This window comes from Primulina tabacum, chromosome 16 (assembly GCF_025594145.1).
Source record: "Primulina tabacum isolate GXHZ01 chromosome 16, ASM2559414v2, whole genome shotgun sequence".
NCBI classification, from domain to species: domain Eukaryota; kingdom Viridiplantae; phylum Streptophyta; class Magnoliopsida; order Lamiales; family Gesneriaceae; genus Primulina; species Primulina tabacum.
The window spans coordinates 32394378-32422203 of record NC_134565.1 but is presented as its reverse complement, the minus strand read 5'-3'; the positions used below and the strand labels follow the sequence as shown (position 1 = coordinate 32422203).

The 27826-nt window shown below is 35.9% G+C and overlaps 1 protein-coding gene across 1 annotated transcript; it reads right to left on the bottom strand.

The window, feature by feature from the left end:
- Positions 1-964: 964 nt before the first annotated feature.
- LOC142529812 (calcium-transporting ATPase 10, plasma membrane-type-like) lies at positions 965-26845 on the bottom strand. The gene is made up of 35 exons (XM_075635461.1): positions 26715-26845; positions 26309-26531; positions 16799-16915; positions 16679-16718; positions 16152-16273; positions 15908-16039; positions 15720-15809; positions 15129-15198; positions 11890-11960; positions 11729-11812; positions 11495-11572; positions 11335-11409; positions 10868-10951; positions 10700-10782; positions 10497-10605; positions 10363-10418; positions 10020-10062; positions 9832-9915; positions 9543-9680; positions 9064-9129; positions 8884-8982; positions 8622-8732; positions 8212-8382; positions 7474-7533; positions 5685-5849; positions 5471-5587; positions 4925-5023; positions 4266-4403; positions 4032-4132; positions 3160-3205; positions 2603-2737; positions 1791-1898; positions 1583-1674; positions 1336-1419; positions 965-1245 (listed from the first exon to the last, which is right to left on the bottom strand). Exons 2-34 carry the CDS (start codon positions 26468-26470, stop codon positions 1338-1340), a joined length of 3228 nt encoding a protein of 1075 aa, XP_075491576.1. The 5' UTR covers positions 26471-26531; positions 26715-26845; the 3' UTR covers positions 965-1245; positions 1336-1337.
- Between the last annotated feature and the right edge of the window lie 981 nt (positions 26846-27826).

The following is a 27826-nucleotide window of genomic DNA, read 5'->3' as shown; positions in this document are numbered from 1 at the left end:
TTCATTGGCGAAATCTAATACTTTAATCACAAAACTCAATTTTGTGAGACACTCTCATGTGTCAATTTCGTGATACAGATATTATATTTGAATCACTTCATAAAAAAATATTATTTTTATCTCAAAAATATTACATTTTATTGTAAATAAAAACAAGATTAGCTCGTCTCACAAATAAAAATTTGTAAGACCGTTTCAAAAAAAACATATTCTAATTTAATTTATGATTTACATGCTTAACTATGACATTATAACTGACAACATTATCTCAAATCTCAAACAACAAAAAACCTTATACCTAGTGTAATTTCTTTTACTACGTGAATTCTTACCTTGTCTTATGTCCTGAAAAAAAGATGAACTCGGTGTTGGACTTCAGGGAATGGGTTTTTTTTTTTTTCTTTCTGACTCCAGGGAAAGGGTTGAAAACACCCTAATAATTTTTTTCAAAAATAAATAAACAAACAAACAAAGAAAAGAAAACTCAAAATAGTATATTTTATGATTTTTTGTCCCAATATTATCTTCCATAATTCTCTGTCATGTCGACAAAACTGACGAGTCAATATAGACTAGTAGCTCAATTGATACCCACACTCTAAGAATCTAAATACTTGAGGCTATAAATCTTGGATTTGAATATATGCGAAAAATTCTACTTGCTAATGTAAGATATTTTATGAATGTCGTTGCATGTGTGAGTTACAACTCATATTTAACCAACCTACTACCCATAACATGACAGTGGTAATGTATGGGTATGGATGAGACTCATGTTGGGTCAACCTAAGGTCCATGATCATTACAGATTAGACTAGATTAAATACAGCTTATCTTGTTTATTATATGCACAAGATAAACGAACACCAATCACCAAATATATAATGGTCGATTTTAAGTTTGTTTCGAGTCCTATGGACATTGTCAGCGTCAACAAAACATTAAAAGCCACCAAATGTTCAACCAAAAAGCAACAAATATCATACATTTTTCACACCAATGAATGAAACAGTCGATTTCCAGAACTAAAAATCCAGCGGTGGCTCGTTTCACATACTACCAAGAAAAATTGTCGAATTAACTTAGAAAATAGTAGTACTTATTCACACGAAAAAGATTAGGCCACTCCGCTACCCAGAGACCAGAAACTTGCCGTTGTAAAGTTAGTAAAGTCTGTACTATCTTTATGAACACTTGAGCTGGCATATACCACAGCAATTTCTATAAGGATCCCTCGTCATTAACCTGTAAAACCATAGAGATATAATACATATATTAATGAATTGAAACAGTTTTTTAAGGCGATTCTTAAGACCAAAGATATCTCAGATTTACCATCACCGGGATTTCTTCTTGAAGTATTCACCAAAAGGTCTTTCAGGAACAGGAATCAGTTTTCCAACAATAGCAAGAGGCCAGCTGGTAATCAATAAGTAACATTCAACATAAGCTCCCATGAATATTGCAAAGTTGATAATGGGATCTTATCTGTGTTGCAACTAAAGATATTGATCCTAGCATTTTAGATATGTTGCGAATGAAGAAGCATGAAACTCGAAAGTGAGGGCAATGATATACAGACCTGACCAAACCTATGACAATAGAAACAAGCCACAGTTTCCAACTTAGACGTATAGTTGAAGCAAATTTCCCCAGGAAAAAGATTATGATGACCTGGATAGCAAGAAAGTGTATATATACAGAGATGTTAAATATAAAACAAGAGTGAAGATGATAGTTCACTAAGGAAATAAGGCAGTTATCTATTAATTTGGGAAGAAAAAGAATACCTGAAGCACCACTTCGAGACCAATTATTCCCATGAAGAGATGGTTCTTAGTGACTCCTTTCCAAACATTGATCTGATCGGGCTTTCGAGCATTAACTTCATTGAATATCTACAATTATAAGAGATTGAGAGAATTTCAGTTCGAAACATCACAATTTTTTGAGGATAATATAAATTGCCATTACAAGTCACCAGAAATACTGGCCGTACAAATCTTCATCGTGCATAGAGATGCTTATAGTTTGAGTTTGGTTGTTGATTTGATTTTTCATTAATTGATTTTACCTAAATAAACATAATTCTTGTCTGACCTAGGTTCAGTAAGATTTGAATACTGAATTCATTGATAACTTCCATGTTCTATAAAATTTTCTACACAATTTCACAATTTTTTTTTTCATCCTTCCTAATTTCAGATCTCAAGTTACTAGAACTGGCGCAAGATGATATGTGACAAGATGTCTATGGCTGAACAATTTGCAACCTGCTCGCTGTGCTTGTGCCACAATGTTACTGTCTAATCAATACCCTTTCACCCTTATGAAATAGGAATAAGGAGATATAAAAAACTGATAGAATTATCTAACGAGCATATTTCCCACAATCACAATCAAATAGGTTTTCCTAGCTAATTTCACATAAATATCAGCCACCATTAAAATAAAGAGCAACAGATTTCCAAAACAAACGGTATATTTGGGGTATGTTCAATGTCCTGTCATGGTAGATAGCCATATTCCACCTGTCCATACATTTCCAACACTCAAGTAGCATAAGCTGCAATAAATCTTTTTACTAGCCTTGTCAACATACCTGACAGAGGACGAATGCATTGAATATTAGTGTATTCTTTACTTTGAAAGCACGATCTTTGGTCTCATGTTCCAGATTCAGTATCTTATTTCCTCGGAAATTGAGAACTAAGAGGACAGTGACTTGATAAAAAGCCTAAAATAATCCGATGAGAAAAATTAAGACAAAAAATAAACACACGTGGATTAAATTACGACAAAAATTAAACATACATGTGAATGGATTTAACTATCGAATATACCACCTCCCATGGCTTTAGTTTTTGTTCGATGATTTCAAAATTGTATCAGAGTCAAGAGATTGGAAATTCATGACCCCTTAAATTTCATTAAGTAGCTATTATATGTCCTTTGTTGCTTGATACCAATCAACTTGTACGTGTACACCTAGGTTATTACTTATTACATTCTAGGCACAAATTTACTGGTCTCTAGCTTAACGTGAGAGGAAGGGTGAAAAAATAAATCTATTTATTGTACCATCTTGCGATTCAAAAATACCAAAAGCTATTCATCTCACCATCCAATTAGCATGGTCATGACAAAAGGAAATGATACCTGAATTAACAAATTCCTCCACATGATATTGGTTATCAAAGGTTCCCTAAAACAAGAGTATTTCTTGATTAGTAGGTATTCAAAAAATAAATCAAATTACTGAATGCATCCAGAAATTCTAAAATTTGGCAACGGATTGAGATAAAAAGAACATGGAAATCTCATTATGCAACCTTTATAATCAAAAATAGTTATCAAAGATTTTGGATTAACCAATTTTAGCAAGCAGATGATCATTTTTTCCAAAAAAACCAATTAATAACATCATGACTTCTTAAATAATACATTTCATGCATGCATATAAAATATAATTCAGGAAGATCAAAATGCCACATTAACAATTAAATAGTATGAAAGCGTTAGAAATATGTGTCCAAAACACATTTATTAAGACAAAATTGATATTCCATAAATCCAAATTCCCAACTGCAGGATGACAAAAGAACGCAATTCACTTTATCAACTGGCATGAGACCTTTTCACAGAAAGCTTTTAACAGATTATTTATAAAGGATAGACAGAATACTTCGACTTCCAGATACAGTGAACTATTTCTTAAGGTTATTGATAGGTTTGGAAGCGAGGGAGAAACCATTACTTGTCTAAAATAAATGGACTATTGAGAAAGGCCACAATGCGTAGATCAAGGGATCCTATACTATGTCAATCGCTGAAGTAGTAAAAATATAAACATCATAATTCTTTATATTAACATTAAGATCCCATTTATACAATCTCAATTCCCGCATTTGTAAGATGCATAATGGTTGGTGGACAGGGATGACCAGTCCTGTCATCATTCAAAAAATGAAACCCACTTTTCAATAACACAAACATGAGCATCAGAACTCTGGCTAATACACATTTCTAACCTTCTACCAACTGGAGCTCTATGCATCAAATGATCTGTAGGAGCCTCTGTAGCTAGTGCAAGAGCTCCTAGAGTGTCCATAATAAGATTTACCCAAAGAAGCTGGAGAAAAAAGATCAGAAAGCATAATTAATGTTTACCTGAAAACTGTTATGTACATTAATGAAAGCAAAAGCTAGACAGAGGACACCAATGCAAACAAATAAATGGAGAGGGAAGGAGAGAGATTTCAAACCTGCACTGCATTGAGAGGAACATTACCAGAAGAAACTGCTGCGACAACATTGATAATCAGAGCTGCCACATTAACTGTCAGCTGAAATTGTATGAATTTCTGAATATTGGCGTAAACAGATCTACCCCATCGTACAACCTGCAATTGATATAAAAATTAGATATAATTTTGCATTATTGACATGACTTTCAATTCTAATGTTTTAAGGCCAAACAAGCTACAATAGCAAAAGTTGTCACCCAAGAAAGTTGGTTATGCAAACTCTTAGTACTTCCGAAATCAATGAATAATTTGCTTAAATAATGAAAAACTTTAATGGATTCATGATTTCCCAAATTTTATCTCAATTACTGCAGAACATACAGCTTTTCATCGCATCCCTAAAATTTTATGAACGTGCAAACCAGTGCCAGGAGTGGATACAACTACCAGTGATAAGGACGGAGACAATTGCACCATCATAAATGTACACATCATCCAGGCAGCAATTAATGAATAGTACATAGACACTGCTCAAAGGTTAACCGCAGTGATTTCAGATTCAAAAATATATGACAGCATTACTACAAGATTGCTAAAAGTGAGAAGAGCATTCCGTAAGAATCAAACTCAGTACTTGCACAACTGCCAGCATCAACATAAGAGAGAGATAGGCTAACCTTTACAACAGAAGCAAAATTATCGTCCAATATAATGATATCAGAACTTTCTTTAGCAACTTCTGTGCCTTGGATACCCATAGCAAGGCCAATATCAGCCTGCATCATCATACAAGTATAAACCAGGTCAAGTAAACTGAATAAGAAAAACAAAACCCAAAAACAAACAGAATTATTTTGAGCATAGCAACCTTGCGTCTAAATAAAATACTGTCTACTGGTAACACAGTGAAATTTACGAGCGTAGTACATTTCGATGTGTATCCAAAATTTGTGTAGCAAAACTTTTATCATTGGCGAGCCAAATAATATGTATTGATTTTTTATAATTTTATTAACATGTCTGGTTAGCAAAAGAAAATGCTATCACCTATCTGTTATATTGATTTCGACAAATCAGCAAAAAAAATTAATAAAGTTACAGCGAGCTTTACTGGAACTAACACAGTTCAGCACCTACCCATTAAAGGGTGGCTTTCACAAGCTAAGATTTCCTTTGTCTAAAACATAAGATGTGCAGATAAAACTGGGAAGTGAAAACCAGACCTCGTGCAGTGCAGGAGCATCATTAGTGCCATCTCCTGTGACAGCAACAACATGACCCTTTTTTCTCAATGCTTGCACAAGCAGTAGTTTGTCATTTGGTGATGACCTTCCCATCACCTTTACAAGGTCAAAACAAGAAGTTATCAGCACCACCTCCTCAACAATCAGAGGTATAGAACCATCATGTTAAGCACAAAGAAAATTCAGCTCATACCGAAATCCTGTCGGCCACTTCTACTCTTTGTGTCTCAGTCATGTTACGGAATACCTTTCCTTCGATAATATTAGGTTCAACAACATCTGCCTTTGACCCCAAGATCCCACACTCCAAAGCTATAGCTTTTGCTGTTTGAAGATTGTCTCCAGTGACCATGCGCACCTATACAATGGTTAAAACAATAATCACAACATTGTGTCAGGTATCAAGCTCCAGGTATAAGCAAGAAAGAAAATATATAGGCCAACCATTCATAAAATATGAACGAGTTACATAACAAGAACTACAGGAGCAGAGAACGAACTAATACATAAGTGATGACGTGACTCAAGTGTTGCACAAGCTCATCAAACTGTAATCATGCATGCTTGAGCAATAACAGAAAAGGCATTTATGTACACAGAAAAGGCATTTATGTACTGAATACAGAAATGTCGATGAAAAAAGGAAAAATAAAACGAAAGCAACAATTAACAATACAGATTATTAGTATATGCTAACAGTCAACACCACATTAACCGGGTGATTAGTCAATCTCAAAAGTATCTCCAAACACACAATTTTAATAAGTTGAGCAATCAAGAGTGAAAAGGCAAATAAAATGATATAAGCATTACTATTGGAAAGGGAAACCAACAATTCAAATTAAATACCAATGAGTTAGCAGGGTGAAAACAGTCATGCATCAAAACTCAGGTGGCTATCACAGCCACAGGATGTTTAGGAACTATTATAATTTAGCATTATGCCATTTAACTCATAAATAAAAATTATGGAATTGTTCATCATTTGAAATCACAATATGAGGAGCTCATGAAGTTTAGATGTTAAAGAAAGTCTAAAATATTTCTAGCAAAATCTTCAGCAAAAGTAAGCAGTTTCGTGATTTTGATATTAGGCTGTAAGTACTTAAGTATGTTTGTGGGAATCTCAAGAACCATATTCAAGGGTGCATTCCTATGATTCAGTTTGAATGAAAAAAATACAACAAAAAATTAGAATAACATTAAAAAAATATAGACAACCACAAACATCAATTAAGAACAAGAACTTTGCGGTAATACAAGAGTAGTGACTTTGGATTGTGCCACGTAACATAGTGTTTCACTCATATATTGGAGGATGAATAACGAAGATTGTGCTTGTTTAACATGAACTGTAAAACTTTAATAATTTCATATTTTAGCCCAGGAAAAAGGGGAGGAGTCGCAGGCAAAGGAACCATTTGTTTTTTATGGAGCTATGGTGAATTAAGGGGGACAGCAGTCCAGTGAGCTCAGCTCCCTCCTCCATTGTGCCCTTGGATAGAGGAATAAAGTATTGAATGGGAGCACTTTAAGTTACTTTAAGAATTCTTTCTTTCATGTTTTCATGACATTTAATTCACGGCACAATTGTCTAAAAATTTTGAAGTAAAGATCAGCTTATTTAGCAACGCAAGGAGGATCTGAAGCGGTTGTGCGTTGAATGGAAACCATCATGGGCTCAGGGCACATTAGCATAATGATCTGAAGTTTAGATGAGTATATTTAGACTAGCTCAATGAAGATTGTAGGCAGCAGCATGTCGAGCAGAAACCATCATAGGTTCTGTGGCTCACTGTTGATGGAAATTGCAGCAGGTTACTAGGCAGGCATTAATGTCACAGAAGAGATATTACAGAATCACATATAAATTAAATAACAAATGAATGGTGATACATGTACTAATCCACAACTAAGAAAAACACAAAACAAGAAAAAAAGTAATGTCTTTTATGGGCATGTGTATTGACATTAATGCATACCTTAACACCAGCATTAGTGCATAACAGAACTGAATCTTTTACACCTGGACGACAAGGATCCTGCATCCAACATGTGTTACCATAAACAAATACACATTTAAAATATATGCATAAAACAAATCGATTTATGTAAACAGGGAGAAAAATGGGAAATTTCAGGATGAAAAGCATTGTGTGCATTAGATGTTGAAATTATCGATGATACGGACAAAAAGGAAATGACAAAAGAAAGCTGCAAAAAATTGAAAATTAGCATGCCCAAAGAAAAGATCAAACCACACTTTAAAAAATAAACTAGAAACAAACCAAATAATACATTTTATAATTAAGATTAAGATTGATGCAATAAAAGCTTTACATATTTTAATATAGTTTTGTTTGTGATTCAATCATGAAAGATTTCTACCATGTTGATCAAAACCTTTCACCTATATAAAGAGATAATATCATATTCAACATTAAGAAATATTGATAAGAGTTTTTGCCAACTAGTGTTGCTTTGTATTTGTCAGTCTTCATGCAAAACTACATAGATCATGTGTTGTGTGGAGGATTACACACATCAGAAGTTCCAATAACCACACATGCCAACTTACACAACAAAGGATTACACACATTAGAGGTTTTTAAAACAGTATATCTTAATTTTCTTGATAGCACAAACATGCTTATACATGTGGAGGATTTCATGTGATGAACCATTCATTTGATATCCATACAAAAAAATACGACACACACCTTAATACCAACAATGGCAAGTAAAATTAGGTCTTCTTCAGGTAGCTGCCAATTATCCAGTTCCTCATCACTAGCCGGGACATTCTCCAGTGGATATGGACGATAGGCTATAGCAACACAACGCAAACTTCCCGCAGCCATATCTTCAATTGCTTTCTTGAAAAGTGACAACTAGAGAAAACAAACACTGTCCTTTAATAGCTGGTACTAAATTAGCTGGTACAAACGCAGTCCTTTGCTTGAAGATAAAGATTGGTGTTCATTATTAGGTAATATTAAAGATTGGTGTTCATTATTAGGTAATATTCTTCACGCCCAGCTCGAGCAACCAAATTCTTGTAAACACATTTTGAAGAAAAGGAAATGGTTTAGAACAAGCTGAAACCAAGAAAATTAGCAAACTGGTAAACCTTATCTTCGTCCATCTTTGTCACCCGGTCATTTGCATCAATGTAACTTTTACAAGAATCCAGCACTATTTCTGCGGCCCCTTTCCAATGCACACGAACTTCAGAGTCCGACTGCCAAAACAGCCACAATTACTGCTACATAAATAGATAACAAAAAATAACAAGTATAACTCATAACACAGAAAATGTATTAATGCTCTTCAAGTTAAAGAGGATACATATGCGGTAAAAATGCACCAGCTGAAAAAGATTCTACACTTACCACTTTTAGTGCAACACCACCACGCTTTTTCTCTGAGTTGAACGGAAAAGCATGAATTATCACCGAATCTGATCGTATAGCACTAAAGTCCATTCCAAGCTACATGATAACAAAATAAACGGGAATGAAATGATCAAACGAGTAACACACTATTCACCGGTGAAGAGGAATGATTATTACATTCACTGCCCATTGTAGAATGGCCTTTTCTGTCGGTGATCCAGAAACTTCAAAAGCTCCACCACTCTGTCGAAAACCAGCAACAGTAAGTGTGCAAGCTTAACACATAAAAGTAAGTCAAACAAAATTAATGCCACAGCTAGTACAGTCACAACAGTCCTCTGAACAGATGATAATCAAAATTTTGTCCAGACAATTTTATACGTTAGAAGCTTCTCTGTACAGCTCAAGTGTTATAATATACTCCTTAAAAGGACTATGGGTTCATGTTTTATTATTCACCCGAAAACCATTGTATCATCGCCAAATTCATGTGTTTAAAGCTGCTGGCACAAAATAGAGCACGTCTTTGACAACAATATGAAACAGCGATGAAACTCATGTGATGTGTTACAAGATTCTTTGTTAAGCTCTCAATTAAAACATAAGTACAAAACAAGCAAGCAATCATTTACAAATTTCATCATCCTGCAACATACCTCAGGCACAAATACACTTCCCGTTGTGTTCTGTGCAATGCCTTCAATAAGATATGAAATGACAGTAGGAGGAAGCAGTGACTTATTGTCAGGAGGATCAATTTTCTTTTCACAAGCACACACCTCGACCACAGTCATCTGTACAGAACCCAAAAAATTGATTTTCATAAACAAAGAAAATGACCAAAATATTTCCAATCATCCCACAACCAGAGGAACCTTACCCACCCACATCCCAGGTTCGCCCTCCAAAATAGAAGTGGAAACAAAAGGCAAGTTGATAACTTACCTGATTCAGAGTTAGGGTACCAGTTTTATCACTACAAATAGTAGTTGCAGAACCCATTGTTTCACAGGCTGACAGCCTTCTAACCTGCAGTTCAGATGTTTAATATAATCCAGGGACAATAATTGGATAATGGATAAGAAAAAAGAAACATGGTTAGCATCACATTAATCGATAGTACACATACTAACCAGTGCCTTATCAGCCATCATTTTTCTCATTGAATACGCAAGCCTACAACGCAAATATATATAAATTAAATATGATTATAAAGAGAAATAGCCCTCAACGCCTTCCATTGAAATGGAAAACTAAAAACAGCGATATATAACATATCAAATGATGTGGATAGCAATAATGTATCATGGAAACATGAAAAATAATAGGCCAACTTATGATTTGTATTAAGTTGTTCAACAATTGGAGCTATAACAGGTAAGCAACGTATGGGTGTTACCATCGTCATTCTTGTTTTCACCCAGTGGCCATCATACAGGATACAAGGGAATACAGAACAGCAATTCTCAGACTTACGTCAGAGTTACAGCCAATGGAAGGCCTTCTGGCACAGCTACAACTACTATGGTAACCTAGAAAATTGTATTCATATGTTAGACAATATACAGATGACGTACATTAAACCAAATACAAGTAGGATGAATACATACCGCAACAGTAAATATTTTTACAAATCCATCGATCGCCTCACCAACTTTAGTCTTTCCACGTATGAATTGCTTGCTGCCATCTGGATTTGTGGTTTTCCCCAAAAAAAATCTGCGCAAACCAAATATTAAAATTGACATATCAACTTCCACTAGGAAAATGATGGCAATATAGATCGCGCATACTAAATTCACAATTAAGTTACCGGGCCACAAGAACACCCAGAACTAGTACAGCTACGGTGAGGCCAACTAAGCCAATGAATGTAGCAACCCCATTCAACCGTACCTAAACTCAGTAACAAGTAATTTAGTGTGATTCAGAAACCAACTACAGTGACAAAACAAACTTTCAAGAATTTCGAAAAATTTACCTGTAAGGGAGTTTCTTCACCATTGTCCTCTGATATGCTTGCCATGAGTAATCCCCATTCTGTATTAATACCCACACTTGTTACCTAAAAAAAGAGCAGCATTTCAACACACTATAAGATTGCCACATAGAATTTCATCGAAGATTGTAATAGAATATTTACTTCAGGAAAATCACATGCAATCTGTAATAATTTACAAAGACCATCAAGAAATTTCCCGATTTAAAGCCAAGAAAATAAGTAATACACAAGGAAGTGACGATAAGATTCTAGCATATAATAATGCATCTTAGATTTCATGTGCTCCAGGAGAATATGTCCTTGCGAATAGGAAAGACAAAAGACTCCCCATGTTTAGCAACTCTCAGAGAAACACTGTTATGCTTAAATTGAGTTTTTCCATTATATATATGAAAATTCTCAGATTAAAATAGCAGGTAAGAGATGTCAAAAAACAAGAATATTACCAGCATGGTGCCATATCCATCAGCCACCTTACATCCAGACATAAGAAATGGTTCTCTAGTTGAATCCTTGTGGACCTAACATGAACACAATTGACGAATGATAAGATCATAGAAGGCTAGGACAACCACAAAATAGAGTATATGATCTTATGAAGCTTACAATTTTACTCTCCCCTGTCATACTTGATTCATCAATTGCAAGGGAATGTCCAGCGATTACAAGTCCATCTGCAGGAATCTGTACATATGAAAGTGATGTCAAAATAAATTAAAATTTGAATAAACCACCTCCAGGCTCACGTTCTTCCACAAAATACTCATGTAGAAACATTTCCACTGTTATATTTCAGGGAATATTAAGTGGATGAGCAGAGAAACATATCTTCTTATTTACCTGATCTCCAATTTTGAGGGGAACTACATCACCAACAACTATTTCAAATATTGAAATTTTAATTCTCCGTCCATTCCTAACAACCTAAGAGGAAACCACTAAACGTAAGAAAAATAGAAGGAAAAGTAACAAGCATGAGGCACTATCTGTATAATACCAACCTCCATCTGTATGTTTTGTTTCTCCTCGTTCAAATTTTGAAATTGAAGTGATTGTCTGTAATCACTGACAGCTGCAAAGAATTAAATGTAGCATGTTTTCCAACTGCTTAAAGTTGACGATATTGAAGGATGAAATATACTGGACTTGCATTATTATTGGAAAAGGAATGTTTCCCTTTCTTAAAGTCATGCCTCTCTCATTTGCAAAATTTGTTCCTAATAATTTATTTGGTAGCAAATCGAGTGTATAAAAAATTACATTATTCTGAAGTTCCACCGCACTATAAAACAGGTTACATGTCATATAAACAATGTTCTCAGTCACTAACTGATTGTTCCAGAAATACTCCAAATCTTTTACAAACCTGTATCCTCCTCTCTTCCAAATTTCTCAGGAATTTGTAATTTCACGAATTTGTGCTAACTCCTACAATGTGCCAACTTTCTACTTAAAAGCTCATTAACCTCCTCGGGCAATTCTTCAAATATAACCTCAGAATATTTAAATATTTAGTGTAATATTATCGTCAAAATCTTCTCATGATCCTTTGAATTGCTTTATCACAATAAAGAATCATAGCTGTAATAATATATTTTAAACGTTGATAACTACACTACTTTTTAAAATTTTGGCCCGTAATCAAAAATAGTTTTCGATACCTACTACAAATTATTTTTTTTATTTTGTCCATCCGGGAATGCTCCCCTTTGTGTTGTTGACACAACCAAGTTAGAGATATTTCTATCATTCATAAAAGCAATTAAGTGCCCCTTGTGATCATGCATTTGGTAAAAAATGAACAATGCGAGAAATGATACAATTAAAAGTTTAAAACTCGGAATTGTTGAGATATCAATAAAATTAGCAGATAGAAACATGAAGTACGACGTAGCAACAGCCAGAAAAGAAATAAACTATTGAAGGATGCAAATTACGTTAATTTGTTGCAATGATTAAAGACTTCCACCACTTTCTTAAATATTATTGCTACTATCTGGTAAACAGACTTTCCCAACCAAGATGAACGGTTTATCTAAAAACACCTACATTTTTACAGCATTCATTAAATGGAATTATATGATGGTAGATAGTATAGAAACATGTGGACAGAGGTCAAGAATCTATTCACCATTCCAAATCCACTAGATCATTCAACATAAACAAGTCGACAATATTACGTGCATATAAAGACATTTTTTTATATAGGAAATGATATTATATTAATATTAAATAATTAAATATAGTAGTTACAAAAAGTGGACAACAAATACGCAAAGTAAAAAAAGAAAAACAAAAGCATTGATCATATCAAAACAAATATGACTGCAATCTCTCACTGAATCTGAGATCGAGAAATTTTTAAACTCTAAATGTTTCCAATCCAGCCACATGTCCGAATCTTAATCTTGTCTCAACACTCTTCAACTAATTCTTCTAGATTGTCAAAAATACTTATATTCCACTCCAGCCACAACAAATAAAATGAAATACCACAATCCAAAAAATTATACCCCTTCTTATCAAGATCACATCCAAGATCTGCATCAAAAGGTTCGCGCATAGATCTCGGAACCACCCAAACCAAACTCAGCTCCTCCAAAGCTCTGAGCCAAAGATAGCTCGTGAAAAGACAATGAATAAGTATTTAATCTTGAGTCTCCACCTCTTACCCACAAAGCACATATCAATTTGGACAAAGAGCACAAGTAGGCCACCTATCTGGCATAATATCACAAGTTGGAAGTTTACCCAAAACCACATTCCACGAGAATACTTGAACATTTGGTGGGATCGGTGTTTTCCAAATAACATGAGAAAGATGAAAGAAAGGAAAATCACATATCAGAAAGGACTTATAGAAAGATTTAACTGGAAAAATCCTGAAGGATCCTTGTCCAAAACCCTTATATCTACACTTTCTTCAATCAACCTGACCCTCTCTAAAGACCTTAGCAAAGAACTCAACTCATTAACTTCCTCATCTCTCAAGTCCCTCCGAAAATGCAAATACCAAGATATAAAAGAAGAAAGATAATTCTTCCAATGGAAGACAATGAGAAATAGGCTTGTTATGAATCGATAAAATCCAAAATAAAGAAAGATAGAGACCCTTAAAAGACCGAATCCCTCCACCACCTATCCTCCCAAAATCTGATCTTGTTAACCACTGCCCTTATCAACTAATGAAATGCCGGATAAGTTCTAGAAATAAACTTTCATGGGATTCTATGTGTAACATTTCTTGCTAAGCCAGCGTCCCAACCATTATCTTGTAGCCCGTATTTGTTCACTATAACCTTCTTCCATAACGACTCATCCTCGACAGAAACACCTTCATCACCATTTCCCCAAAAAGCTTATTCTTCAAACAAATGTTCTCGATACCCAAACGCCCTCTTATGTTCGGTTTACGGACATGCTCCTACGCAACTAGATGACAATGCAAATCTCCATCAGCTCGATCCCATAAAAAATCCTTCATAGTCCTCTCCAAAACCACAGGTACGACTCTTGTAGAGACATGAAATACATTGGCAAAGCATTCAGCACTGCTGAAATCAGAGTTGATCTACCCCTAGACAAAACGCTTTCTTCCAACTAGCTAACTTCTTACATCTTAGACAAGACAGGTTCCCAAAATCAAATTTTCATTTGATTTTCATCCAGTGGAACCCCCAAATATCTTATGGCCCAAATCTCCCTTACATATCCAATCTCTCTAGCTAACAATTCCACTTCTACTTCTACACAATTAAGGCCCAACAAGACGTGTTTTTCCAGTTTGTCCTTTAGTCCTGACATTCGGCATAATGATTTCAGTATCTCCACCAAAGAATGCAGACGGCTATCATTTACCTACTTGCAGTCCCTGGATAAGTTCATTGCCTTGGCCTTATCAATCAATCTACCAAACACATCTACAACCAGATTAAACAGGAAAGAGGAAAGTGGATCACCTTGCCTTAGACCTTTCTCACCCTTAAATTTACCATTTGGTCTACTAGTAAAGTAGAAACAATACGCTAGAGCAGGAACTGGAAGCAGTAAAAATAGTGGCTTAATCCAGCATCCAACCTACATTATATTTCCTACCGCATAACATTATTCTGTAAAGCATGCATTTTTTAGGAATAATATTTATCATCAGTATAAATCAAGCAAACAAAAAGAACAATGAAGTAAAACAGCCACAATTGGACACAGTTCATATTTTAAAAACAATACACAACTGGCATACCTGTGAATATAATGACTATAAGAACTGCAATCGCAATACTTCCTCCATCATACCAACCCTCTTTTATGCCCTAAAAATAAGAATAAACTCTTACTATACCTAAAAATTAAACGACAAGCATGCACCCATCACACATCCGCAGAATGTCCCCTACATGATTGAATACGTGAGCGTGATGATTCATGACATCATATTTTCAAGATCAAAACTACTGTAATAAAATAACCTCAGTTGGATCAACAGCAGCAAGTCACTAATATATTTCTTGCAACAAAATAAAAGGCAAGTAAGTTTCAGTTTGATTTTTATTACTTTAGTATGCAGTTAAAATTATGGCATCATTTAAAAAATAATCAAGTTCGCCAATAAAATATCTAATACAGTATTAAAATAATGTTTTCATACACACCACTGTTGTTTATAACGAAATGACCACAACAAACCACAAGACGAGATAAAGGTCGCAAGCAATGCTGCAGTTACCAAATAATAAAAAAAATGATTGTAATGCAAGCAGAAATAATATACATGTACACGTCAAACAACAATCCTACTTTATAAAATAACAAACATATATCTTCTTAACCTTACCTCAGTCTTTATACCTAGAGCTAAAGAAGCTGCTGCTGCAACCATCAAAATGATTAGAGTCGTGTCCCGACATGCATCCCAAACAAACCTCTGTAGGGTCAGGCAAACCAAAATATAAGTTTTAGTAATCATTGAAGCATTTTGATGTACTAACCATGCAAAGTATTGCTTTAACATCCAAGTCTCACCCAAAAACTACGCCCCTTTTTCCGAGGATACGTGTTCGATCCAAAAGCTTTTTTTCGATTCGCCAGGTCAGTCTCATCTTCAGGTATACCTTTGTCCGGATCAGATTTCAATTTCTCAGCCACTCCATTAACCTGATGACAAGAAAAGAAAAAAGAAATCAAGATACATAGAATAATATTTTATCAAGAGAGCACAAAATTTTATTCAGAGATGAAATTTAAGATGCAACTGTTTTGAACTTGCCCCTCCAATATTCTGCAGAAGAGAAAGATCATGCTCTCTGGACAATGCAACTAGTTCCTCAGCACTAGTACCGAAATCCCCAAATCTAGTTGGGCTTGAAGGTACCTCCTCCTTTGGAGTTCCTGGAACAAAGTTGAAGAAAAATGATTGAATTTTCATTCGTGATAGAACAGTGATTCTACAAATTGATCCTCCACAAGTGGGCCATCATAAGTCGAGATCACATCCAGAAACAAAAAATATCCAAAACAATTGCACATGAAGCATTCAACGTGTACAAATCCACAGGAAAATGCAACAAAAAAATTTAATATTATGGCTCAGCCTACTTTTCGAACTTCACCAATATAATGATTATAAAAAATCACATGCTGAATCATGCCAACAATAACCAAAGCCATTTTCATATAGACAAGGTTAGGATTATGTATTAATCATGACAAAGGTGGCACGGCGCGTAGTATAATACAGCCACAGTTGCTTACTGAATAAAGAACTTAGAATGATGGAATGCAAAAAATAATTACCATTGGTTCCTTGCCCGCCCGATTGGAACAGAACTGCTGCCTGGTGACATTTATATATAGACATGTTTAATAATCAACAAATGATCATTAATGCACCAATTAAAATTGAAATATGATTACTCGAAGGACTTGGGCATGCATTCTGATTTTAGCAATCAACTGCTTTCTCTCCTCTTCTTTCTTCAAATCCAGAGTATAGCGAAATCTCCTAGAAGCATTCAGTACAAGTGCAGCTTGCTGGAAGGAAACAATAAGATTAAAACAAAAATAAAATTACCCCCAAAACATCTGTTGGCCTCACAAAAAAGTCAAACTAAAGCACAATTAAACAAGATAAAATGTAACAACCTGGTTGAAAATCCATACTGGCAAAAGAAGTAAATCACAGATAAGAACCAAATGAAGGTCATAAAAAATTGCAAAAGATGTATAAATGCTACAAGCATGCGAAAATTAGACAATCACTAATGCCTCTTTGTTTGAGCATATATTATTGTCCTTCATGGCCCGTTTTCATCCTTGTTTGAGGGAGTATTAATTATAAAAACATAGGTAGTGTTTGATTTTAACTCGATACATTTGGATTGTGTTTCCTGGAAATGTGTTTTTTGAAGATTGCAGAATTTGAAAATTGTCTTGAATTATTTATGCATGATATTTTAAAATTCTAAAATAATATAAGAAGTAGAATATGATATAAAAAGTACAAATATTTACGAGTGATGAAAAATAAAATTAAAAATAATGATTAGATTGGATATGTGAAATGGTTGGAAGCATATTATTTGGATGAATATGAAAATAGGATGACATGCTAGATTTTCTTTCCAAAGATGAAATATTTTTTTCTGGAAAGCAAACCAAACAAAGCCAGAGCTTCCTAGAAACATTGGCTAAGACAGTTGATCTTCCACTAATATATCAACGAGTGATACAAAGAAAAGGAAGCATTATGGCTGGTTTTCTATTGACTAGTATAACAGTGTACCAAAGTTTTATCAATAAGATCAACGACATCAGGTTGAATAAATGGAGGAAATATCAGCTTCCGGAAAACATAATTAGTGATCCATGTTGACAAACTCCGCAAACTTAACCATCAAATAATCACTTAGTATATCGTCAAAAATAAATAAATAAATCACCTACATCGTCAAAAAAATCACTTAGTATGCGTTTACTAAATCAGAGCTTTACCTTTATGTCATGTTTTTCTATCTGGCAGATTCACAACATCTACAAGGTATGCAGTCGTAAAAGAAATTGTATTTTATCGGGTAAAAAATTATACATGCTAGTAAACCCAACAACTACAGGGAGTTGGGAGTAGGATGGTAAATGAATCGATCTGGTTCGCGAGCTATTTGAGATGACTCGATAAATATTTGATTTATATTTGAATCTATCGAACTCAAAAATGTTCGAATTTCTTCGAGTCGAACTCGAGCCAAAATTATTTTGTTCACGAGTTTATTACTATAATATCATTATATATTAAACATAAATACATTTCGATCTTTTCGGACCATTCGAGCTTTGGAACCATCATTCTCGAACCAAAATATCCAAGCAATAATTGGAATAGCCCGCAAATATGTTCAAATATTTCGAATCGAACTTGAACTTCCTAACGAACCGAACTCGAGCCAAAATATTTAAAATTTCGAGCTTCGAATCGAGCTCGAACTTGAATATACTTAGTTTGAGCCAAATTCGAGCTTTAAATTTTTACTAATATTCGATTCGATTCATTTCGTTCACACCCCTAGTTGGGAGCCATGAAAAAAGATATGCGGACATTCAAAATAGCAGAAAGATATATATCTAAACTGAGAAAAATTCTCAATATTGGTTCGTCATTTAGGCACATTTGGATGAAAACCTCATAGACTACATTTAGTTTGTTTTTGTGATTAGATGACAACCTATAATTGTCTAAGCAAATAACTATGTTGCAATTTTGTTCAAAGAAAATCCACCATAAAAAGCAAAGTTAACCAGAAACATCGAGTGAAACGATAGAGGTAGCATAGCCGAAATGGACCAACATGGCGAAAGAAATACGAAAACACATACAAGATCAATTAGTGAAATGCATGTTTTGCCGACAGTGCAAGCGAAGCAAAGTAATCAATCATCCCCAACATAGTTGCACATTGCATCTAGTTTTTTCTTCATTGAGTTGGGGTTAATTTTGTAAGTTTACCTAAATATACCAAATATAATTACCATACAACCATCTTGCTTTACTAAATAATAAATTAATAATAATAATAGATAAAAAGTACTTGTGATAAGATTTTACTTAATTTTCAGGCACGAAATTAAGAGATAATCATCTAAAAGTATGAGCTATTTTAATGAATATTGGGATAAATACAAATTATTAGTTCATAACACCGTAACTTAAACTATCTTGCTAAAGTTCTTACACATAACTTAAACCAAAACTATTCAGGTGTGAACTCCTCGTATAAGCGTTGAACGATAGTATGAAGTATAAATTTGAGCATCACAATTATTCAGGATTTGTTTTAAAAGCTTTCAATTAATTGTTTTATAAGACTAAGCTATAAAATCTTGGGAAAATTGTGTTCTTTCATGATAACAACCATGATATGGGTCTTGACAAGTAAAGTATTTTTAAGCCATATTATTATAAGTATCAAGCCATCTTCTAATCATATTTCTATGTAATAAGAAGGGATCATGGATATTCCGATAATTGTTTTGAGTTCTACAATTATTGAAGATGTTTTGAACTTCTTGACAAGTTAATGTTGTTTCTGGATCCATGATGAAGAGATTAATTCAGTTTTTGTGTCTCATTTGTGATCTATAGTACAAGTGAGTGTTTGCTATAGATCCTCTATGTGTATAGTACGAGACAAATATTCATGATATGATCACGTGCATATTAAGTAAAATCATATGAAGCCAACAAACTTTAATATTTTGTACTTTATTTTAGCACAATCCAGTTTATCTTTCAATTTATTTAAAGCCATTACATTATTTACTTTTAGGTTGTTTTTCAATCACAAATGCTTTGACTCAACTTTGTGCTGGCTGAGTTGGAAACCCATTCTTTTCCCTGATATATGACTGTATTTCGAATCAGTTGATGATAGTGATCGGATTAAGTTTTGATCAAGAAGCAAGCTGAGGATTCCTGGCAATAGAATCATTTTCACTGAGTTTTTGTTTTGTAATTTGGCATTTGATGGAACTAAACGAGTGCCGCTGTACTGATATTTTGATTCTTAATTATGGTGTACGTGTTGTGCTTGTTTCAAAGATGTTGGTTTTGTTCAGCTCACTTTATGGCATTTTGATCCAGCACGGTGAAATCTCTATTTTCCACTTGACAAGCTTAGTTCCATTTCCATACATTTTGAAGAATTTGATAAACTGAATTCTTAAATTTTAAAAATATCAAACAGAGTATAAATACAAGGAGCAGAGATCAGGAAATATCCTCAAACTAGGAAATAAAACAGAATCAAATCCTCAAACTAGGAAACAGAATAAAATCAGAAACAAAATAAAACTAAATCTAGGATCCTAATCTTAATAAAAAAAGAAACTAAATATTATGTATATCTCTCCTAACTTTTAATAATTCGACACTCCCCCTCAAGTTGGGACGTAAATGCCATACATTCCCAACTTGTTACATATTTCATCAAAGTTAAGACCAATCAAAGCTTTGGTCAAGATATCCGCAAGTTGTTCACGAGTTGGAGTATACCGCAGTAATACTTCGGTACTCTTAATCTTCTCGGCAATAAAATGACGATCGATTTCGACATGCTTAGTACGGTCATGATGAACAGGGTCTTTAGCAATGCTAATCGCAGCTTGATTATCGCACTTGAGGATCACAGACTCATGGTACATCATCTTCAATTCGGCCATCATTCTTTGATCCATATCCCTTCACACGTGGCTAAGGACAACGCTCGAAACTCAGCTTCAGCACTGCTTCTTGACACAACGGGTTGCTTCTTGCTCCTCCAAGTCACCAAATTCCCCATACGAAGGAACAGTAACCCGTAGTAGATCTTCGGTCAATACGACTTCCTGCCCAATGAGCATCTGAAAACATAATGATGTTACGATCATCATGTTTCTGAAATAAAATCCCCTTTCCAGGAGACTTCTTCAGATACCGAAGTATGCGGTAGACTGCATCCATGTGGCATTGCTTCGGATTATGCATGAATTGACTTACGTAGCTAACCGCGAAGCCAATGTCCGGTCGTGTGTGCGACAGGTGGATCAATCGTCCCTACCAACCGTTGATACCGTTGTTTCTCGACGGGATCTCCTTCGGGTACACCTTCGGCCTCTCGAGTCGATACCATTGGTGTGCTTGCAGGTTTACAACCGAGCATCCCAGTATCGTTAAGTGGATCGAGTACATGTTTCCGCTGAGAAACGGATATGCCCTTCTTTGAACGGGTAATTTCCATACCTAGAAAGTAGCGGAGAGGTCCCAAATCCTTCACCTCAAACGTCCGAGCCAACGTAGCCTTGATACTACTGATTTCCTCTTCATCATCTCTTGTTAATATAATGTCATCCACATACACAATAAGAATGGCAATTCTATTATCTTGAGAATGTTTAACAAAGAGCGTATGATCTGTTTGGCACTGGACAAACCCCTGGTCTTTAACCACCGTGGAAAACTTTCCAAACCACACTCTCGGCGATTGTTTAAGACCGTAGATGGACTTATGCAGTCTGCACACTTTATTCCCTGGTTCATTCGGAACCACTAAACCGGCGGGAACTTCCATATACACTTCTTCCTCTAGGTCCCCATTAAAAAATGCATTCTTAATGTCCAATTGCTGCAATTTCCAGTCGAGATTCGCTGCTAAGGAGAGGAGGATCCGGACAGTATTGAGTTTCGCAACCGGCGCAAATGTCTCTTCATAATCGATCCCATAAGACTAAGTAAACCCATGAGCCACTAATCGAGCTTTCAATCTCTCAACACTCCCATCAGCGTTAAACTTCACCGTAAAAATCCATTTACAACTCACCGCTCTTTTACTCGGTGGAAATTCGGTAATCGACCACGTACCATTCATTTCTAGAGACGTGAGTTCGGATTTCACTGCTTCAGCCCAACCCGGATGCAGAAGTGCTTCATGTATGGTATTCGAAATGTAGATATTATCCAGCTTCGTGACATATGCTCGGTAGGACTGGGAGAAACGTCCGTAGGAGACTCACCTATCAATCGGATGGTTAGTGCATGTACGAGTACCTTTCCGTAGAGCTATAGGCAAGTCTTCCAGATTCTGATTCTGAGGGGCTGGAGTCGGAGTGCTTAGTGTAGTTGTCTCCGGAATTGGGATCGGTGTAGTGGTATCTTCAGCGGCAAGTGTAGGATGTGCTGGAGCTTCACACTCCCCCTGACCTCGTCGCCACTGACCTCGCGTATAGACTTGGAGGTTTGGCGAGGTGGGTGGACTAACATGGGTTTCGGTAGCTGGTGGGTTTGGGTTCGGTGGGACAGTAGGTGTAGTTGACTCGGGTGGTTCGGGATCAAGAAGGATTTTACAAAACGGGACTTCGATTGTAGGTTGTTTCTCCCCCTGAAGGACAGTTTTGGGATAATAAGGAGTATCCTCAAAAAAGTTAACATCCATAGTTGTGAATGTTTTTCGAGAGACGGGGCAGTAACATTTGTATCCCTTTTTGTTAAAGGAGTACCCGATGAATACACACTTGGTAGCCCGAGGATCAAGCTTACTACGGGAATGAGGGTAGATGTGAACGAAAGCTGTGCAACCAAATATTTTTGGTGGGAGATGAGATGATAATGTATTAATATGTGGGAAACTGGACGATAGGGTTTGAAAAGGGGTGACATACCGCAAGACCCGGGACGGGAGCCAATTGATAAGATAGGCAGCGGTCAAAACAGCCTCTCCCCACAGGTATTTCGGTACATTCATGGAAAATAGGAGTGAACGTGCGACCTCTAAAAGGTGACGGTTTTTTCTTTCGGCAATCCCGTTTTGTTGCGGTGTGTCGACGCAAGAGCTGATTTGGACAATGCCCTGCTTGGTGAAAAATGATCCTAAGGTGGTGTTGAAGTAGTCACAGGCATTATCAGACTTGAGAACCCGAATACGGGTATTGAATTGTATTTGGATCATAGTGTTAAATGCTGGAAATATATGGACGAGATCATATTTGTCCTTCATAAGAAAGACCCATGTAAGGCGGGTATGATCGTCGATGAAGGTGACGAACCACCGGGCTCCATTTATATTGGGTATCCGAGATGCGCCCCAAATGTCACTGTGGATAAGTGAAAATGGTTGAGAAGGTTTGTATGGGATAGGATTATATGAGACCCGAGTGTGTTTTGCAAGTTGACAGATATCACAATGAAAAAACCTCGACTTTTTATTAACGAATAAATTCGGATACAATTTTTCAAGATAAAAGAAACTTGGATGACCTAACTGAAAGTGTAAGCGCATAACATCACTTCCAGACTCTATATGAAAACCAAAACTAGTATTTGAACAGGAATGGGAGCGAGACTCGAGGCTGGATAGACTTGTATTGAGGAGATAGAGGCCTGAGCACATCCTAGCACTGCCAATCGTCTTCATCGATCCCAACTCCTGGAAAAAACACACATTATTGGAAAAATTAGCCGAGCACTGTTCATCGGTTGTCAATTTACTAATGGACAATAAATTGCAATCCAAAGAAGAAACATGCAGCACAGACTTAAGAGTAAGGTCGGAGGAAATTTGTACAGATCCGAAACCAGCAATCCGGGTCTTAGTGCCATCCGCAATCCGAACATGAAGAGAGTCGGTATTGGGTTGGTATGTTGTAAAGAGATTCCGGTTGCCGGTCATATGGTCGGAGGCACCCGAGTCGACAATCCAAGAGCACGAGAACTGCTGAGCGGAATTAGATCAAGAACTTCTGTACCTTTGGTAACGTGAAGGCTGGTGGATTTAGATCCAGTACCATGTTGCGCTAAGGTTGCAGCCATGATTTGTTGCAGTGCTTCAATCTGTTGCGGAGAGAACAGACTGTCGTTGGCCTGGTCGCCTGAGGGCTGAACTGAGAGGCCGCGGTTGGGCTTGGCAATCGGAGGACGGGAGGATTTCCAATCAGAAAATTTGCCATGGAGAACCCAGCAAGTGTTCTTTGTGTGCCCTGGTTTGGAACAGTGACTCACATGTTGGCCGTGACTTACGCCTCTCTTGTTGAGTTGCTCCAGTAGCACCGAGTGAAGACCCGAGGAGGGCAGAACCATCAACCGAGGTAGAAGGTGGGCCCATCATGACCTTCTTGCGGCTTTCTTCGCGGCGAATCTCAGCAAAAGCTTCTCGAAGACCCAAGAATGGCTTGGCACTCATTACTCTGCCTCGAACATCATCTAGTTCTTTGTTGAGACCGAGTAGAAACTTGAAGGTGCGCTTCTGCTCCACAATCTTGCGATAGCGCTGACCATCTTCCGGACACTTCCAAGCGTGGGTTTCAAAATCATCAAGTTGCTGCCATTGTTTGGTGAGGGCATTATAGTACTGGGTAACACTGAGGTCTCCTTGCTGGAGGTCGTGAAGGGCTGATTCAATAGCCGATAGTTCCGAGGTGTTATCGGAACTTGAATACGTCTCACGGACTGCCTCCCAAACATCTTTAGCAGTCTCGTAGAGAAGGAAATTCTCACCTACTTCCAAACTCATGGAATTGATGAGCCATGACATGATTAAATGATTCTCCGTCTTCCACTTCTTATAGCTGGCATCAGTCTTTGCTGAGGCTTCAATTTCTCCGGTGAGGTACTCTTCTTTGCCTGCGTCCACAAATGAACATTCTTACGGATTGGGACCATTGCAAGTAGTTCGGACCTGTAAGGCGGTGAGGAATGATAAGGAGAGAGTTATTGGAAGGGTTGGGATCCGCTCAAGGATATCGGATTTTTCCTCCGAAGAGGTTCCTGTGGCGAGACCGTGTTTTACCATGGTCGCTCTGATACCATGAAGAATTTGATAAACTGAATACTTAAATTTTATTAATGTCAAACAGAGTATAAATACAAGGAGCAGAGATCAGGAAATATCCTCAAACTAGGAAATAAAACGGAATCAAATCCTCAAACTAGGAAACAGAATAAAATCAGAAACAAAATAAAACTAAATCTAGGATCCTAATCTTAATAAAAAAGGAAACTAAATATTACGTATACCTCTCCTAACTTTTAATAATTCGACACATTTCATTCTATCTCGGCTACTCTTTCGATAGAACGAGCATTTTGATCATGCACTGGGAAGAGATATTTCAATTCCATTTGCGTGTAATGTATTCATCTCGCCATCCATCCAGGTAAAAAGAGCTCCTTCTCGAGCCCCACGGGTACCGTAGTTGGTACAATGGTAAAACATAAGGAGAGTAATGAGAAGACAGGAGTTCAAATTCCAATGGCATCTTATGAGAGAGACTTATTCCTAGAAGGTAGATCCTGCTTGGGAAGGGAAAAACCCGGGTCAGTTCTAAAAGTATATAAGATATGACCACGTTCGGATTTACGACGGAGTGAATCAGGGGAGGAATGTCACCCACCACTTGAATTATTTAGCAAAGCTGAGATAACCCAGGTTACCAAAGATGGAACTGAGATCATTCTCGCACCTCAAGCACTCATCCGGCTAAGAGGATTTCCTTTCTATAAAAAAATGCAAGTTCTGTTCCATGTGCATCAATGCACTTTTGACTCAACTGTTTCTCCCCCACAAAATGAAGGATATATTTACACTTGAATTAGCTTAAGCTTTGTGCCGTTTTCGGTGTCAGGTGCCCTTTCGGATATGAGAGTTCTCAATTTGCATTTGTCCCACTTCAAGCAATGTTCCATTCTCAGACACATCTTATTCTCAGTTCCGATTAAGCGTAGACGTGATTAACGATTTATCATAGACTATGACCCATACTACAGTGGTAATATGTACACATAGTTGTCAAGGGTGTGAGGCACACAAGGAGTCAAGGGCCATGAAGCCTAAGGCGCAAGCCTTACCGAAGCAAGGGACAATAAATAAATTTTTAAAAATATATTTATCCTAGAATAAATATATTGAAATATAAATATTTAAAGTAACAATGTCACACAAAACAAAAAATAATAATTAATAAATTCATAGTAATTAGTAACGTGAATTTCATCTTCTTCCATCGAATTATCATAATCCTCATAACTTTCAGATTTGTATTCTTCTTGATCTTCCTCATTTTCTTGATAACATCAATTTCTCCATCGTCTTCATTCTAAAGATGTGAAATCGATCTTTTTCTGGTTGTTTTGGATGTAGATGTGCACGCCTCGTTCTTCGGTTCAGAGTCTGATTCCCACGTTTGGGCTTTTTGTTTTAAACAAGTGATTAAAAAAAATACTCAGGCGCACGAACTTCCAAGGCTAGTCCAGGCGAGCTCAATCATTGCAGATTTTATTTTTTTGAATTTGTTTCATTTTCTTATTACGGCAGTACCCGTAAACGCGCACACACATACATTGTAACATAAAAAAATTTACCAAATAATTTCAAAAAAAAGGATGAAATAATGTGATAAACTTACCCTCCACCTACGTAACCGATCAGCCGGAGCACTTTTCGTCCGGAAAATATCGAAGGGCCCCAAGCCTTCTTCATTATCCTCAGCATACTCTCGGCGACTTCCACCGGATTCCAGGTCGTTCTGGTGTCGCCTGTACGGCGACATTTTGTGCTCATCGCTCATTCTCGATTTATATTAAGTCGCAGGAGATATGACACTGCTGGTCACCGTCAAACCAAATAAACTGCAAAAACGAGAAGCCGCATATTCAACATTCTGACAAATGCAGCTACAATCATGTCATCGAAAATGGATTTACTTCGTCTTTTTTATCATTTTGTCTCAACTTCATTCGCTTCGAGCAACCAAAAACATGGCGCTTTAGATCGAAAGAAGCAAAAATACTGGAAATTAAAGAGATTCAAACCTGCGGAATCGATAAAATCAACACAGCGGCGCTTGTCGATGATGGAACCAAGACAGTGGGTGAAAGGAGAAATTTCAAAGAAGCTTCCTTTAACCGTTGCCGAGAGCATTGTTATGTGTTATTTTTTTTTCTTTCTTTTTAAAACGGATTTTATTTAGTATTTAACTAATTTTCCAGATGGTACCGTGGGTCCCGCAATATTGTATACGTGGAATGATTTTAACTGATTAATTTCGAAAGAGCATATCAATTCTGAAACAATTTCACAAATTTATTTTTAAAATTTCACAAATTTATTTAAAAAAAACGAGTTTATCTTATTCTATATAAAAAAAATTTAATATAAAAAATAATATTTATAGTATAAATTGGGTCGAACTTGAAATTGTCTCACAAAATTAACTTATGATATCGCCTCATATTATTTTTGTGTTTTAAAATTTGGTTACAATTTTTAATAAAGAGATGTTGAGGACCTGATAAAATCTTTTTCATAAAATAAGATTGCATTAATTTATTTTTCCAATGAATTTGGACTCAGTAAAATTTTTATCATTCATAAAATCTATGTTACAAACATTTCAATGTCATTTATATGGATTATTATTATTATTATTATTAATAAAGTATGTAAATATACACCACTATTAAATATTTAGGACAATCATAAAGTTTATTCGACTAGGCTTATCTTAAATATTTTACACACTCTTCGAGATTCATCTTATTTTTATATTAAACAATTAAAATATTTGATAAAATAAAATTCTCATTGAATAAAAAAATTTACCAACAAACTAAAGGAAAATGTTTGCAAAGATAAATTAATTGGGAATATTTAGGGATACATGGAAAAAAATCAAGATAAATAAATTATCTTAAAAATTAAAATATCATATAAAATATTAATGTGTTATTTATGTTATTTCGAAAATGTTAAATATCGTATAAATTGTTTTGAAATAACTTAATAAATATATCAAAAAAACATTCTCGATTTTTAGACTCGATTATAACAAATTTCTCTCTGACTTAAAAAAAATACTTCTTTCAATTACACGGGGCAACCTTTGGTCTCGAGTTAAACATTCGTGTCGATTGGAAATTAAAAT

Coding starts and splice junctions, on each gene's coding strand:
- LOC142529812 (XM_075635461.1), bottom strand. CDS start 26,470: ATGAGCGATGAGCACAAAATGTCGCCGTACAGGCGACACCAGAACGAC. Junction 8,983..9,063: donor TTCTACAATGGGCAGTGAAT/GTAATAATCATT, acceptor GTTATCATGTAG/CTTGGAATGGACTTTAGTGC. Junction 1,675..1,790: donor GTCTCGAAGTGGTGCTTCAG/GTATTCTTTTTC, acceptor CTTGCTATCCAG/GTCATCATAATCTTTTTCCT.